At 29.6% G+C, this 16,645-nt stretch overlaps 1 protein-coding gene across 1 annotated transcript in view; it reads left to right on the forward strand.

Annotated features, from left to right (window-relative positions):
• LOC118067648 (phytanoyl-CoA dioxygenase, peroxisomal-like) overlaps nt 1-15,057 on the forward strand; it is a 25,168-nt gene extending 10,111 nt beyond the window's left edge. Inside the window, exons 3-6 of the mRNA XM_035084498.1 lie at nt 13,487-13,881; nt 14,228-14,429; nt 14,498-14,659; nt 14,916-15,057. Of these exons, the coding sequence (XP_034940389.1) occupies nt 13,502-13,881; nt 14,228-14,429; nt 14,498-14,659; nt 14,916-15,056 (885 nt within the window). The 5' untranslated portion in view covers nt 13,487-13,501 and the 3' untranslated portion in view covers nt 15,057. The remainder of the gene's footprint in view (nt 1-13,486; nt 13,882-14,227; nt 14,430-14,497; nt 14,660-14,915) is intronic.
• The last annotated feature ends 1,588 nt before the right edge of the window (nt 15,058-16,645 follow it).

Genomic DNA, 16,645 nt, shown 5'->3' on the forward strand with positions numbered 1-16,645 from the left:
TTGACACGTAATTATGTAACTTAGAACTGATTAGATTTTCAGCAAAATCGGTCCAGCCATTTTTTATGCAGAATGAAAAACTGGAAAAAATGGTGAACTACCTAAATTCTGCAATTTATAAATTATACCATTTTTTAGACGGAATTTCGAGATCTTTTGAAAAATATGAATATCAAATGTTTAGAATAATTGTACAGAAATATGATGACAGTATTTCATAGGAAAAAAAACTTTAAAAAACAGAATCAGCAATAAAAAAATTTTAAACTTGTGTTGGGATGGACAAAATAGCGGTAAGGATAATAAAATAGTCAATGATTATTGTTAATAATAAGAAATTGTGTTCATAACGATTGAACATTGTTAATAACAAATGATTATCGATCATAATAATATTTGAATAAAAAATTTTTTAATTGTTATAAACAATAGAAATAGAGATCTATGCAATATATTTGAATTCTTTTAACGCGTAATTTTTTCTTTTGCTAAAAAAAAGTTACCAACAGTACGACATGAATGGAAACTCATTCTTTTTGTTTATAACAATTAAATCTGTTATAAACAATGAAAATAGAGATCTATGCAATATATTTGGATTCTTCTAACGCATAATTTTTTCTTTTGCTAAAAAAAAATTACCAACCGTATGACATGAATGGAAACTCATTCTTTTTGTTTATAACAATTAAATCTGTTATAAACAATGAAAATAGAGATCTATGCAATGTATTTGGATTCTTCTAACGCGTAATTTTTTTTTTATTTTTTCCACTGGGAAGTTGGTCGTGTGGACCTTTCGGGTCGCACCCAGACCACTGCAGAGCACTGATATTTTTAATTTGTTATAAACAATTACTAATGGGAAGTTCTTCGTGTTAGTACAGACAAAGTGTGCTCTGACATATTATTGTTTTGAAATCTTTGTTTTTACGGCGGATTTCTACAGCCAAAAAACGAGGGGACCGCAATAGTATAAAATTACCATTTTTTTGTATCTAACTCTTTATATTATATCATTCTCTACGGTTGGTGTCAATAATTTGCATTGAAAAAAAAATACTATTGTAATTTTTATGGAATTATTGTTTAAGCGAAAAAATCGATCGATCCAAACAATGGTGAATAAATATGATTTTCTACTTATTATGTAATATTTTTTATTATAGAATAATAAGAAATAATTATATGTGTAATTATAAAATCTGAATAATGTACACATTAATTTCATCTAAAAAGATATGAATTTCGTATACAAAACTATCGTCGTGCCAGTCCCTCACTTATAAAAATTTTAAACTGTTCAACTATTGAGCCGGACATAATTCAATTAAACAATCAATCGAGAAGTTAAGAACGATCCTATACTTGCTATAACAGTAAGTTTAGGATTTTGTGTAAATTAGTTTTATTAATAAAATCAATTTTTAACTCTAGTTGATTTTGAGTATGTTAAGTAGTAAATTGTGATGATGGTCCGGCCAATCAAGTTTTTTTACTATGAATCTAAATGTTATATATTATTTTCGCACGTTAAATGTTTCACTTGTGTTAGAATGAAACACTTTCAACAATTGATGATGAATAGGGGTGATGAAACACGCCACGCGTCCAGTTAGGGTTAAAACCCTAAATTATTAAGGAATGAAATAATTATTTTTATGATATAATAATTTTTAATAAATGAAATTTTCTAAACTTACGTCTTCCCCTCAGGAAATTTTTTTTGGAACACATGATTTTACATAACGACAGCAATAAGCATTAAAATTCAATATTAACAAAGGGGTCATCACCCCTTGCTACATTTTTTATTTGTGAATTTTTGTTTGTGTTATTTATTCAATCATTAATTTTCATCATATTATTTTTATTCTATGGCTTTTGATATAGGGTATTTTTGAATTGGTATTATTATCCAGTTATTTCCTATTACTAGATTAACATTAATTGTTCTATATAATTATGGTCTAAATATCGAAAATGGCTGAATAATAAAATTACTTCAGAAATTTATTATTTATGCATCCGTGCATTCTATTATATGACTAATTTACAATATTCTTTATTTATTATAAATAATTTTTTTCACGAAACCGACTCTCACTTTCAAATGATACAAACGTAACAAATATATATGTACTCATTTATTTTTATTGTATGCCAATTGAGTCTTTGCGTTTTACAATATTTTTTTCCAATTCTTTCTTTCCCTCTCTCCGTTGCCTCACTACTTAGTTTTCCCCATATTTTTCCCATCCAATCTTCCCTCCATCATTAGACCGCTTTTTTTTTGTTTTTCCCATACTAGTTACTCTCCCCTTACCTTGTTTCACCCCCTTTTCCTACCTGCCCGACACACTATTGTGGTCTACGGTGGTCCGAGAAAAATCATGTTTATGACTTTTTGTCTCGGCTGGGACTCGAGAACCCGCGACTCATTGTGTGACAAGCTGACGCTTATCCATGAGTTCACCGCGTCGGTCAAACGTAACGTATACATATATTGAATATATTGTTGTATAACGTTGCATTTATTATACTTAGGTACAAAATTGGAACAATTTTTTTCCAATAAGATTGTGATTTGATTTTAGTGTGAAAATAATTTAATCAACTTAATGATTGTCATAACTACCTATGACGACATCACAGTATTAACGCCCAGTCGAATCATCAAAGTCTCTTTAGTCATATTTAGTTAAAACAGTCTTTCAAACCCTTCTCTATTATTAGGAATTATTAGATGTGGTGGAGTTAAATGAAATTACTAAACAAAAAAAATAGGTCACTACAAGAGTTTCATATTTTTTATGATAGCATAATACATACTAATCGCGTTATTTATTTACATTAATATTAATATTTCATTTCAGTGTGACATAGTCAAATTTGATGGACTCAAAATTACCTGTTGGAATGATTCGTTTGAATTTCAACAAGACAATATAATTTTTTATGTATAATACTACAGGAATTAATAGATAATTTAAATCTGCATGATATTATAAATTTAACGATCGCCCTACTGCTTTTTTTTTTCTTTAGATCGAGAAAATACTTGAAATTTATTATTGATTTCGATACATTTTTTTGTGACCTTGACACAATCATTCTCCAACTATGACCCTCAACATTAAAGAATAACCCTCCTCTTTTGTGACTTATCAATCTCTCATAAATATCGATTACTTTCTGTCATGACTAATTTTTTATGAAACATACATCTCATTTATTATTCATAACAAGAATATTTATTTTTTTTTTTTAACAAGATAAAAAAAAAAATTAAAAAAGATGTTTTTTTGCAGATATATTCTTTATTTTACTATCTCTCATATAGTATAACCAACATTTAGATTTATTGAATCATGCTAGAATCATGTAACATTTTGTCTGTGTCAATGTGTCAGTCCTTTAGTAAGCGAAATATTATTTAATTCTGGCAAGTAATTGTTCTTAAAAAAAAATATACACTCGTACATATATTCATACTATATGTATAAACTTAAATATCGTTATAAAGTAACTTTTGAAGCATAAGAATATTTTCAAATTTTTAATTACGATTTTTAAATTCATACAGCATTGGTCGATGATTTTCTAATAGAGAATTAATCAAATTAACAATCAATGATAAATGCTTTTTTTAATAAAAATTATCTCGAAATTTGAAAAAGTTTTAAAAATATATTGGAAATAATTATAAAATATTCTTGTATTAAAAATTGAATAAAAAAATTAAGTAGTGTCGACAGTTGTTTAAAAAAAATAATTACATTTATTATTAACATGGATATACAGAATATTGAAATTTTACGCAACTCTTAATATTCTTAAATAATTATAATATATCTAAAAAAATACTCATGTATATTTGTATATGCAACAATATTTTGTAAAAGCATCACAGCTTTATAATACACACTTTTAACTTTTTATGAAAAAAGATTAGACTAAATCAGATTTAAATTTAGAGATATTTTAAGATGTTCACGTTTATTAATTGAAACTTTATCTATTTCTTTTAAAAAGCCATTTACCACTTATCATGTTAAAAAATTTATTAAGACATAAATAATAGTTCGAGTTTTAATATTCAAATATCTATAACTACACGGAGAAAGAAATTCACTTTATACGAAAAATATTCAATTCGATCATTAACATCAAAATTTTAAACAGCCGCGAAGAAATTTTTCTTCGAAATGACAAATATTCCATAAAATTTTCTTCTGAAAAATTTTTTCGTCTTGTTTCAGTTTCAATTCCGTTTGAACTTTCTCACTAGCATATGTCTTCAGTACATTTTCAGATAATTTTCAGTGGCTAATATTGGTTTCGTCTTGTTTCCGTTCGAAATTCGTCCAAAATCCTGTTTTCAGTCTTATTTCAGTTTTTTTGCCGTCCTTTATTTTCACTCGGGAAATCATTTCATTTAATTAAATAAATAAAATAACATTTGTTTTTATACTTGTCGTAACATTAAAACAAAAAACAAATTGTGCTTTTGATAATAAGATATTGGATTGAATAAAATATTATCTTGAGAATTTTCTAAGTTCCTTTTATTGATTAAATAAAAAATTATTTCATTTAACAAAATTTTTTTCTTAATGTATATTATTTGAATGCATTTAGTGTAAGTCGCAAATTTAAAGTAATATATTATATGATGTTGCTTATTTGATTAACATTATAGTAATTTTTCTAATTAGTTAGAATAAGATCTGATTTGGAAAATTTGAACTTGGTTTGGATATAGCTATGCGGGTTAAGGCACAATTCTTCAAATTGAGCCATCCCCGGTTTCGAATCCATTGGAAGAAGACGAAAGAGTATTTCATTTCTAATTGTTCTTTCCTTAGGACCATCAGTTAATTTGATAGTTCTTCTAAACGATTAAAATACAACATGAATGAAATAATATACCAATAAAATATTTCTTTTTAAATGATTAATAATTTTAATTGACTTTTAATCATTTTTCGATTAAATCAAATGTTATTCGGCTCAGACAGTTGACATGGCGCAATGTACTTATACACATACTAATACATTTTTAAAGAAAGACATATGTTTAAGTTGAAATCAGCTTTTAAAAATTTTTAGACCTGGTTTGGATTTGGGAAATACGACTTAATTTTTGATCAATTATTGCGTATGTAGCTCCAAATAAGGTCAAGAAAATTTTTAGTTTTGATCTACTTTTTTACCTTTTTTTAAAGTCGAAATCAAATCTTATTTTTCGACTCGGGTAGGCTTGCGCATATGGTTCCGCATAACTATGCGACCCCTAGTAAAATTTTATGAATCTTTTTCTCTATGTACACGGAGATAATCTGCACCAACCGTACGTAGAAAGTGACAAGTCCACATTTCGAAGTTTAGAAGTAAAAATATTTCTGTTCAGCAGTGAATTTTGGGTTATCCCTAAGCAATTATTCTACTAAGACACCTCTTAAGTATCAAATTAACTTACAATAATTCAAAATTTTCTATCGAATAGAAATATTTTTACTTCTAAAGTTCGAAACATAGACATGCCACTTTTTGCACTTACATTTAGTGAAAAAATTCTCTCCGTGTACATGATGAAAATTAATACCAAACATTTTTATTTCATTTACGATGAAAATATTAGCTTTCGGCTAAAGCTTTACGTGTAATGCTGAGTCAAACACAGAGTTTTGAATTTTATACACTAATTTTTAAAATTCTTTACTCTGTCAGAATCTATTCGTTTTTAGTAAGAGCGAGAATGGCAAGAACAGAGAGAGAGAGTATTTATGTGGTAGGTCAAAATATTTAAGGACAAGGTTGAATGCAGCATTATAATAGATCTTTCTGTTGACAAAAAAAGGTTTCCGTGATGCGTTCGAATGGTTTTGCTTCCATGAAAAGAAAACGTTTTTAGTATTGGAAAAATTAGAATTATTTCAGGTCGCAAATTATATAAACAACATTTTCTACTGTTAAACATATATGTATGTTAGAACTACTATCATGTAATAATCAAAATTTGAAAGACAAAGAAAATTAAATATTAATTTATAAAAAGAAATGTAATACTATAAGAAAAAGTTTAATTATTTTAAAAGATTTAAAAAAACAGCTAACAGAAAATATTTTTGGCACGATTCATAGTCTCTGTTACTGTCGCCAACTTGGACGCCAGGAGGTCTGGCCAAAAAATGATACTTTTCTTATTGTATATATGTATATTAAATACGAGGACGAAAGCTGATAATTTTTTTTTAGATTAGAATTTTTAATTTTCTTATTATCAATTGCAACGAATAAAATCTTTTATTGACACAAGTGAATGATTGGTTTGAGTAGAAATTTGTCAATAATAAACTCTATCTATTGAAATAGGAATGCAAGCTAAAAATTAACTGTAAGATAATTGAAACACTGACCGTCATAGTTCAATTAACAAAGAATTTGGTAACTTGATTATTATAAATATTTGCCATCCATTCTTTATGGCATTTTTTTTCTGAAAATATGAAATGAAATTACAAGAAACCAAAGAATTGTCAAATTTGTTGAAATTTAAATCATTTTGCGTTAAATAATAGTGTAAATAATATTTACAAATATTCACGTTTATTCATTTAATAAATCTATTGCTATTAGCAGAGTGATACCAACAGCAGATGTAAAGAGATCCAAATATGTACAAAGTTTAGTCGATTAATACTACGTCGTTAAATCAACTATGTTCGATAGTTAACATAAAGTAAAATTTGACTGAATCAATAAAATATTGAACTTATTCAAATGTCTTTCCTTCAATCACATTATATACTATGTATAATGAACCGGTCTTCTCTAATAGATAATTCTCTACACTTCAATCATATTTCAATTTGAATGGAATTTCAATTAAATCGTAGTTTTGTCCCCAAATAAATATTGTATAAAAACATTTAAGAATAATAGAACTTATATATCAGATTTTTAGAAATTATTCCTATCAAAATACAAAAACTAAAGTCTCGAGCGGAAATAATGTAATTTGGCAAAAAAAAAAGAAATTTTCTGAACATTTATTGTGTCGATTCATAAAATAATTGTAAGAAACTTTTTTCACTTTTCTTGTTTTATTACCCAATTGCAAGTGACCAAGTATTAAACTATTACTGATTATTTTTAGAGCTTTGAATAATTATTACGCAGGATACATCAACGGAATCCCTTTTAGGTTGGACAGTATTTTTACATTTATTAGAAAAAAAAAATTTTCACAGATTATTATTATAAATATTTTTATCTTAAGATGACCTTCAATTGAAATAAAGTGTATACTTTTTTTGAAGATGAATCAAATTAAAGAGAGTTAAATTAAAAGTAACTGGAGCTACAGTAATAAATATCATATATCCTATAATATACTTAAATTGTTATAAATTAAGACTTAAGAAAATATTATTCGTGTTTATAATACTGAAAAAAAGTATAAGCATTCGAACAGGCCGAGGATCACCTCAGAATATCGACAATTATAAAAATAATTAAAAACTTGAATATTTATTTCTAGTAAACTTGCAAGTACTGCTTAGTTTAAAGAGTGATTCCTATTTCGTAGATATTGATTAGTAATTTCTTCTTCATTACTTATTGTGGAGAAAAATTATCATATTCCATTATTTGATTTTGTTATTACGTTAAATATAAATTTTATGAATTTGAATCTTCCATAACTTAATAAAGTTTTTCAAATGATTATCTATTTGTATAATGGAAAATAATATACACTGTCAATAGCTTTACGGATGTGGCTTTTGTCGATATATCCAAAGGTCGATCCCACGCATTTTTTACTAGTAAGGTTATAGACCTTTCTGTTTAATTATTAACATCGTACATCGATTGTGTCTACTTCGTTTCGTAAATAAGTTTCTTCGTTACTGTCTATCTCATTTTTTTATCACCTTCATTCGCTAATATTATGTATTTTTATAATTATAAAAAATTTTTAACTACTATTCAAATGTTAATTGAAATCAAGTCTCTTAAGATATTTCCAAACTTACCTTTTCGTTTTTTCGTTAAAAATCCCTTCTAAGTTTTCGTCATAAAATTTTCAGATTGTTTATTAATAAAAGAAAATATGTATAAAACTTTTAATTATTTGTAATTCATTAACAATTGATGGTACTTTTATTTATATTATTTCTTCATTATATGTAAAATTCACCGATCAAAATAATTTACTTCATTACGTTAGTATTTTAATATAATATTTTCAAAGAATATCGTTTGTTAAAAGTAAGTCAATCAAATATTTATACACCTTTTCTCAATAATTCTATAAAAAATTTTTTTTTTTAAATTACTTGTTATTTCATACAGATATAAACAATAAATAAACAAAGAAATTGTATAATAGAGTTAAATTGAAACACAAATAAAACGTCGGACGCGTTTGTTCGACGTTTGGTCAGGAACGCTACCAGTCGACAATGAATAGTTCCTTTGATGCCACGTGCTGATGGCGAATAGAAAACGACGCCGACGCAACCTGACAGTCTAGCGCCGCGCGCATCAAATGACTTGTGGGAATGAACTTCATGTAATATGTGTGTTCTTTTTCTTCTCTTTCACAATGATGCACATAACATCAAACTTGTCAACTACTTTTCCCTATAATTTCAATGACCACTGAGTTTTTATTTCTTTTTCTTTTACACAGAGAAAAAAGTAAATGGCGAGCAACTGGAATTCTAGTAGTAGCCATAAGACAAGCGAGCAAAAATAGAGACGGTCGGCCTGTACAGTAAAATTTACTTTACGTTTCCAGTCAAAATATTTATGCGGTTCAACTTTACCGTAAAGGACCAATCCCTTTACACGCTAAGTCCACTTTAATTTATGTCAATTAGAAGTTATACATTAATGTATTTCTCAATTTTTTTATTCTTACGTTTATTAGGGTAAATATATAATGACTTTATAATAATGTTGCATTTATTTTAATAATATTAAAAAATTTTCGACATAATATATGTATGTATACATAAAACTAGGAGTATACAAATCGTACATTGTGGCCATAATATAATAATCACATAAACTTTTTATGACAATTAAAACAAAAATTATACTCACTGATTTATATGGCTCATTTAATCAGAATTATATTTGTTTTATTATCATTTGATACATTTAAATTTGAATTGAATTTTTTTTCCTTAAAAAATTATTTTGTCCACTCAGGGATTCGAACCTATAGCTACTCGCACGCATATGACTTAAACCTACAAATCAACCCGCTTAACTATTTTAATACTTCTTTTATAAACAAGAATATTCGAATAAGCAAAGAAAAAAAAACGATCGAATTCATTAATTGGTACACACCATTTACAATTATAAGTACATTCAGAGAGGACTTTAGCTCCAGAAGGAGATAAACTATTTTTGAGGAAAATTATTTCTATAATTGTAATATACGGATTTTTCAATGCCAACATTTTGCAGCAAAACTTACAGTTATATCCAAGTTCACAATCGACTAGATTTTTAAATTCATATGGTTTAATAAATGTATAACTATTTTTAAATCATGTATTACTCAAACATTAATGTATCGTGAAGAGGAAAGTTGATTATCAGTCAGTGATTGTAATGTAATAATATTATTTTCAAGTGTAAATTTGAATCATCTCGTCATAGGATACTGTCCGAAAGATGTGTCACAAAGTTTCTCCATGTTTTAAACCCAAAAACATTTAATAGTTGAAGTAGTCCAGTAGCCCTTTCAGAATCATCATTATTCCAACTTCTGTATCTGGCGGTTTGGCACACGTGACAGCTTCAGAACAATGTCCAGTCCATAAATCCATCAAAAGTACAATTTTTTTTCAATATTCGGAAGAAATACATTTTTCAATCCGATTTTAGGTGTTCGAAAAACAGTTAGTATGTAAACGTCCAGAATATATCATATAGTATAATGAAACAATTGTGGCAAAGGTTTATGTCGCCACAATAGAAAGGAGAATAGTTATTTGGTTTGGGGTTGATAGGGATTTTTTATAATGATTATTGTAGGAATATGAGAGTGATGGTTGGGTTCTCTTCCTTTTGGTGAACTGTTTCGGGTTCTATTGCAGGGTATGCGGATGGGGTAATTTCTGCTCTTTGTTAACTTACCTTTGGTCTGTGCGATGACTAGATGTGATGTTATTTCTATGTCATGAGAAAAGCAATTGAAATTTGAGTCAGACGAATTAATCAACAAGCAGCAAAGCCAAATTATCCGGATTTAGCAATAGAGACAACGCAGAGGAAACTCCCTCAGATCTCTCCAGAAACAAGTGTGATGGTGTGGCCTCACAAAGGTCAGAGGTCACGTCGGTACCTTGCGGCGCGCGTTCCGAGTATCCTCTCTCTGTAATTGCATGCAAATCACTAAGACTACGGGTAGAAGGGAGGCCTAGGCTTCGAGATAATTGCATCCAATTCTATGATTGTAGATAATGCAAAACTTTATTTCGCTTCCCCGCGAGTAGGTTCTTACATTAATTATACAATAAGAAAAGAGATTATCCTCAATATTGAAACTTGACCTTCAAGCAGTGATAGATAGATCTGAATGACTTTAGAGAAATTTACAGATAAACTCATTAGGTTCGCTCGGCGGTTATATAGTGGACGATCGTAGTGTTTTATACATAATAAAACGCACCATCCTAAAGCCTATGTTAGAGGATAAAACACCCAGCTCACCCAATCCTGTAGACTCTGGTGTCCTGGTGGATAACCGAAGAGGTAGTCTGCTCCTTCGACGACTTGTCTAGCGGTATGTAGACTGCTCCTCCACACTGTACTCAGGTGATCTCGAGTTCTTTCTGGATCCTGGATCCTGGCTGATCGCGTTACTTGCGTCTTTCCATTTGCACCAGGTGCTTACTAGTTGACTGTTCTAGTCTACGTCTGATTGACGACTATATTTTTCCTGCGTGGCGTCGGAGCTAGCTGGTGTCGGTTGCTCCCACATGGTGCATGCAAGGCTTTGCCCCTTTGCAGAGAAGAGATACCAGTATAGAAGTCCAATGCTGTGTTAGAGATCCGGACGAAGTTTCGGTCAACATGTCGGTAATCTCAGGTCACAATATGAAACTTTCTGTGAACCCATCGAGCGATGGCGCTGCAACAGTTTATTCCAGCCACGCCCCTCGATCTTAGAGAGAAAAGAAATAAGATTTGTGTTCTCTTTTACTCTCATTACAAGAATCCTAAGCCAGTTTATTTTCAAGCACAAATTTTTAAATAGAAAAGGTCCAGCACTGTTCGCAACATACATAGAAGCTATAATACCAATTTGATATTCTTGTAACAACTCAGAAGTAATACACTCGACTACAGAAAACGTAAGTTTTGTGGTCAAGCCTATCAATGTTACGTTTTCTTTTTTCATTTGTCTCATTTCTATCTACTCAGTAGATTCTACTTACTGTGATAGATAGGACTTCGAGAAGGCCCTGTTGTTTGTGGGATAAAGGCTGTTGGGACAATAGGGGTTTTATTGCCCCAGAAAAATTTTTAAAAAACTATATTTTTTTCACTCCCTACTACCCGAGAACGAGACTAAGCTCCGCCCTTCACTTCAGCTCGGCGAGATGCCGGGTTGGCGTGCCATCTTGCGGTCATTTTTATAAATGCTGACTACTTTTCTTAGCTCCCATAAGGACTGAACTTCTATACTGGTCTCTCTTCTCTGGTAGCAAGTGAATGCCTGGGTTGAGAGAGGTCGCCATTTTAGGAGAAGAAACAGAACCTCGATCCCTCGTGTAACAATAATATTTGAATTGAAATTTTTACCTAAAGAAAGTTTTCTAGATTTCGATATGTCTACGTGTACATTATTTGGTATTAACATCGATGCTTCTACTCGTGGACCAAGTTTTTCAGTTGGTTCTTTTAACACAAGAAAAAAAGGGGTGAGGAGTTTTTTACCGGTTGATAACGTTAGTTGTGTGGTATAACTGTGAGTTGTCGAAGAAACCGTTTGAACTGTACACTCTTTTTTTTTCTCCTTCTGGAGCTAAAGTCCTCTCTGAATGTACTTCTAATTGAAAGCTATTTCGATCAGAATTATATATGTTGTCTAAACCATATGATTGAATTTTCGATTTTACATCATCAATGAACACTTCTGATGTTTGTTTTAATATTTTACGATCATTAATCGTTCCTGATGATATGAATGTGTAAATTATACGAGAAACAATACGATAAGCTTTTTTGAATGATAGTAACCTCGTTGAAGATGCTTGAAAACAAAGATCATCAAATTGATGTGCCCAGCGTTTTAATTGTCGTGTAGACTGTACTTTTTTAAATTTTTGCTCATTATTATCGATACTTAAATTTTTTTGCTTACCAATATGCCAATACTCAACTGCTCGTAATTTATAATCATAACTTAAGCCCTCTTCATTGATAGTTCATGCTCCATCAGACACTTTTGATTCATGGATGCATATTCTTCGTCTTCTATAATTTCTGGTTTCCGATCCTTATATGATTCTTTTGTATGTAACAAGTGCTACTCCGTAAAGTAACCGAATAAAATTGAGAGGCTTAACTTTCATTTTCAATGGTCAAGTGTTGACTGTAAGTTTTGGCATTAAAAAAATCCGTATATTACAATTATAGAAATAATTTTCCTCAAAATAGTTTATCAGTGACTGAAATAGGAATGATATCTATGTTCGCCTACATGACGACAACAAAAACATATTATTTTAAATAATCATAAACTATTCAGTCTCTAATTACGACGAATTCATTCGGTGAATATTGTGATTATAATAATTAATCATTAACAATTTGGAATTTTTAAATTGCGATTTTGTTTACTGTCGTTAATGTTATTTCGAAAATTGCAAAGACACGTATAGTGTAAATTTCTATACTCTTTCGATTGAAGTTGATTCCATTAAAAAATAATTTTCAGTTTTTAAGTTATAGTTTGTTATTTTTAATAAAAAGAATGTATATCCGCAAGTTTCATAAATATCTAAATGAAGGTATTTTTCATCATTTTTTATGTTGTTTGTAACGCATAAGGTTTTGGAGAATTTCGATTTGAAATATGTGAAAATTAAAAATCACCTTTAAAGGGCGTCAAGTTTGGGGGTTATTTTCATCCCTTCAAAAAGTTTTTCGTGGAAAAAAAAATACTTAGTTCATCATTTTTAATGTAGATTATTATATAGAAGCTTCAGCTAAATCGACGGTGACCCCCTCGCAAGGTCTCCTCACGGTGATACACGGTGTTTCTTTGTCTTAATTTTTTTAAAAAAACTTTTATCCCTCTCTATGTTCAAAATATAGTGATAAGTTCCAAAAAAACTATCAGGCGTTTATTTATTATCTAAATTTACGTTAATAAATACGTTTTTACATTTTTACTCTGTCAATAGTTTTATTTAAAATCAGGTAATAAATATTAATATATATTTTACAGAAAACGCAAATCAAGATGTCTTCCATCAGTGACAACCTGTTTTATACTCGAGATATAGGACGATTGACATTAGATCAACGTTTATTTTATGAGAAAAATGGATACATAGTAATTCCTCAACTAGTCTTCCCGGAAATATTAAGGAAATGCAGTCAGAGATTTGACGATATTGCTTCTGGTAGAGTGGATAAAGGGCACATAACTGTAATGAAAGATATTACTGATAAGAAATCCGTAAATAAAGTTCAAGACCTCAATTTCGACCAAGTATTTCGCCAATACATTGAATATAAGAAAATTTTAGATATTGTCGAAACTTTTACTGGACCTAACATTATTGCTGCTCACACAATGTTAATTGCTAAACCTCCTGATGCAGGTTCCAGAAGTAGTAGGTAATATTCAAAATCATCAATCCATGCATAATAACATTAAATTTAAAAATCCTTATATCAGTCTTTGACATTGTCGGTATAAATAACTATCATGTCGTTTGAACAATTCTAATTATCTCGTTATTTGTAAAAACTAATTTATATAATCTAATAAGTAATAATTAGCTGAAAAGCTGGATTTTCGTCCGAATGATAGATTTGTTTGAAAACATCATATAAAATTGGCAAAGCTGGGGTCATAATGAAATTTTAGTTACATTCAAGTAGGACTAATATTGAAACTAAATGAAGCAATTAAAATAGGTAATATAAATACTTAATCAAATTAGCTAATAAATATTTTCAGACATCCACCTCATCAAGATTTGTATTATTTTCCTTTTCGACCAGCAAATCGAATAGTTGCTGCTTGGACAGCAATTGAACGGTGTGATACTGAAAATGGATGTCTTTTCGTTTCACCTGGATCACATACTATTAATAAATTGCTTCCTCATACTTATCCTCGAGATTCAGATGCAAATAATAAATTTTACCATGGAATTCAAGTAAGTTATTGAAAATCTATTAATAATATAATATTTTTTTTCTCTCTTAATACTACATATCATTATAGGAACTTCCCGATTCAACCAAATGGATTGATTTAGAAATGGAACCGGGAGATACGGCATTTTTTCATCCTCTATTAATTCACGGCTCCGGAGTTAATAGATCGAATCGTACAAGAAAAGCTATATCTTGTCATTATGCAGCTGCAGAGTGTCATTACATTGATGTAAGTAAGAAAAAAGTTTTATCCTTAACCTTTAGGGTGCGGGAAAATTTCAGTACGAATTGATCTCTTAGAATATGTGAAATGTATGCATAAAATCAGTGGATATCTTAGATAGAGTCGCTGACCTGACTGCTGGTTTATATATTGACCACCCCCGCAGCCTAAATGTTAAAAATCGATTCGTTTCATATTGTATACTACGGGTAAAAATTAAACTTTCAATTTTATGGATCAAATAGATATACGTTTTTTTTAGGTTACCGGAACAGTGCAAGAAGATCTTAAAAACGAAATCCTTGAAATGGTTAGCAAGAAATATCCAGGACTAGATGTTGATTATACAACAATCTGGCGTTTTAAGTCTTCCATTGTTCGGGGAATCCGATCAATTTTGTAAATTTACTTTATTCCATTGATATTAATTATTAATGTAATGACAGTCTCAACTTCATTTATTCGTAGTAACAAAAATGAAGTTTTATAAAATTTGTATCATGCGAAAATGTAACAATACAAAAATTAAAGTAAAAAAAATTTACAATTAATAAGGATTTAATGATGTTATTTATTGTTAAGTGTTATCAATTATTAATAAATATATAATAACAATAAAATGTAATTTGGTATGGTAGCAGCGGAAAGAGCTTCTGAGACTTGAGCAAACATGGGGTTTTTGTAGATATTAGAATCAATTCTAACATCAACGAATAATATTGTGGGATCGTTTTCCTAATGAACTTTGTTATGTCTGCTGGTTCTCGGTCTAGCTCGAGTTTAAGTTCGCAAACTTTTCTTCAGGATGACTGGTTAACGTCCGAAAATGTCGGACATAACGTAAGGATATTGTTAACTGGGAATAAAATATGAGGTAGGGGATTATAATAAAGTGGAGACTTTACTGGTTTGTCTAATGGTTTGTCTAATGAGATGATCGCAGCGAGGCTGTCTTAATTAAATTACAACTAGTTAACATATTTACCCGCTCTCTTAAACTAAATCAGTGAATAGTCACTGAATGTTTCAGTGAATTTTAAATTTGCTAAAATATCGGTAGATCTAAAGATTATTAGTTTATTCGGAATATTTTTACTATCAATTTGAGCTGTCACTTTTTCCCATTTTCACATTATATAGGAGTTCCCGGGGCAAGACGGATCCCTGGATTTTTTTAATAAATGGGGAAGACGGATCTCTTGATTTTGGTAGAATTAAATTTTTTTAATTGCATAACTTGACATAATTCTTTAAATGTATGCGCCACTAGTTTCAAAAACGGCCAGGGTTTGCAGCACTAATAAAATTCGTAATACGCGGTAATTTTAAAATTTATAGAGGGCGTTAGCAATGTTTATCGAGTTGCTATGGGTATATCGGCCTTAAATTGAACATTGTTGTACTCAAATTCAAATTGCATCAGTTCAGCAATAGATTTTTGTAATTAAATAATATCATGGTGCGTAACTATAAAAAAGTAATAAATAAAATTGGGATGAAATTTTACTGGCAAATGCCATAAGGGCAATTGTACATAGAGTTAAAGGCGTTAAATCAGCATCATTGTGTGATGGAGTTTCAAGTATCACATTAATAATCTAAATGAATTAATAACGTCAAAATTACAATTCTCAAATCAACTTTATTAGTCTTTTTTTCTTCTTTCTTTTCCATTGGAAAGAGCCTGAAAAGTACCAATTAAAACCCAAAAAGAGCTGGAAATGCCAAGAAACTGGGAGGTCATGAAGCTAAACAAATTTAGAGATTATTACAGCATCGAAGTTCTCAATAACATTTCAATATAATGAAATTCTTTTAGTTGAATGGTCTTATTTCTTGGAGAAAATTCTCCAAATAAATGACTGACTACGCATCCTTTCAAATTCAAATGTGATTCTCAAATAAATGATCTAATATCAAAAAAACGATCAATTCCACCTTGCGTGAAAAATTTTCAAAAATAAGTTCAATAGCTTCTGCTCACTGTGCAAA

The sequence above is a fragment of the Chelonus insularis genome, unplaced genomic scaffold, assembly GCF_013357705.1.
Source record: "Chelonus insularis isolate UGA/USDA-ARS -01 unplaced genomic scaffold, ASM1335770v1 contig_393_pilon, whole genome shotgun sequence".
NCBI classification, from domain to species: domain Eukaryota; kingdom Metazoa; phylum Arthropoda; class Insecta; order Hymenoptera; family Braconidae; genus Chelonus; species Chelonus insularis.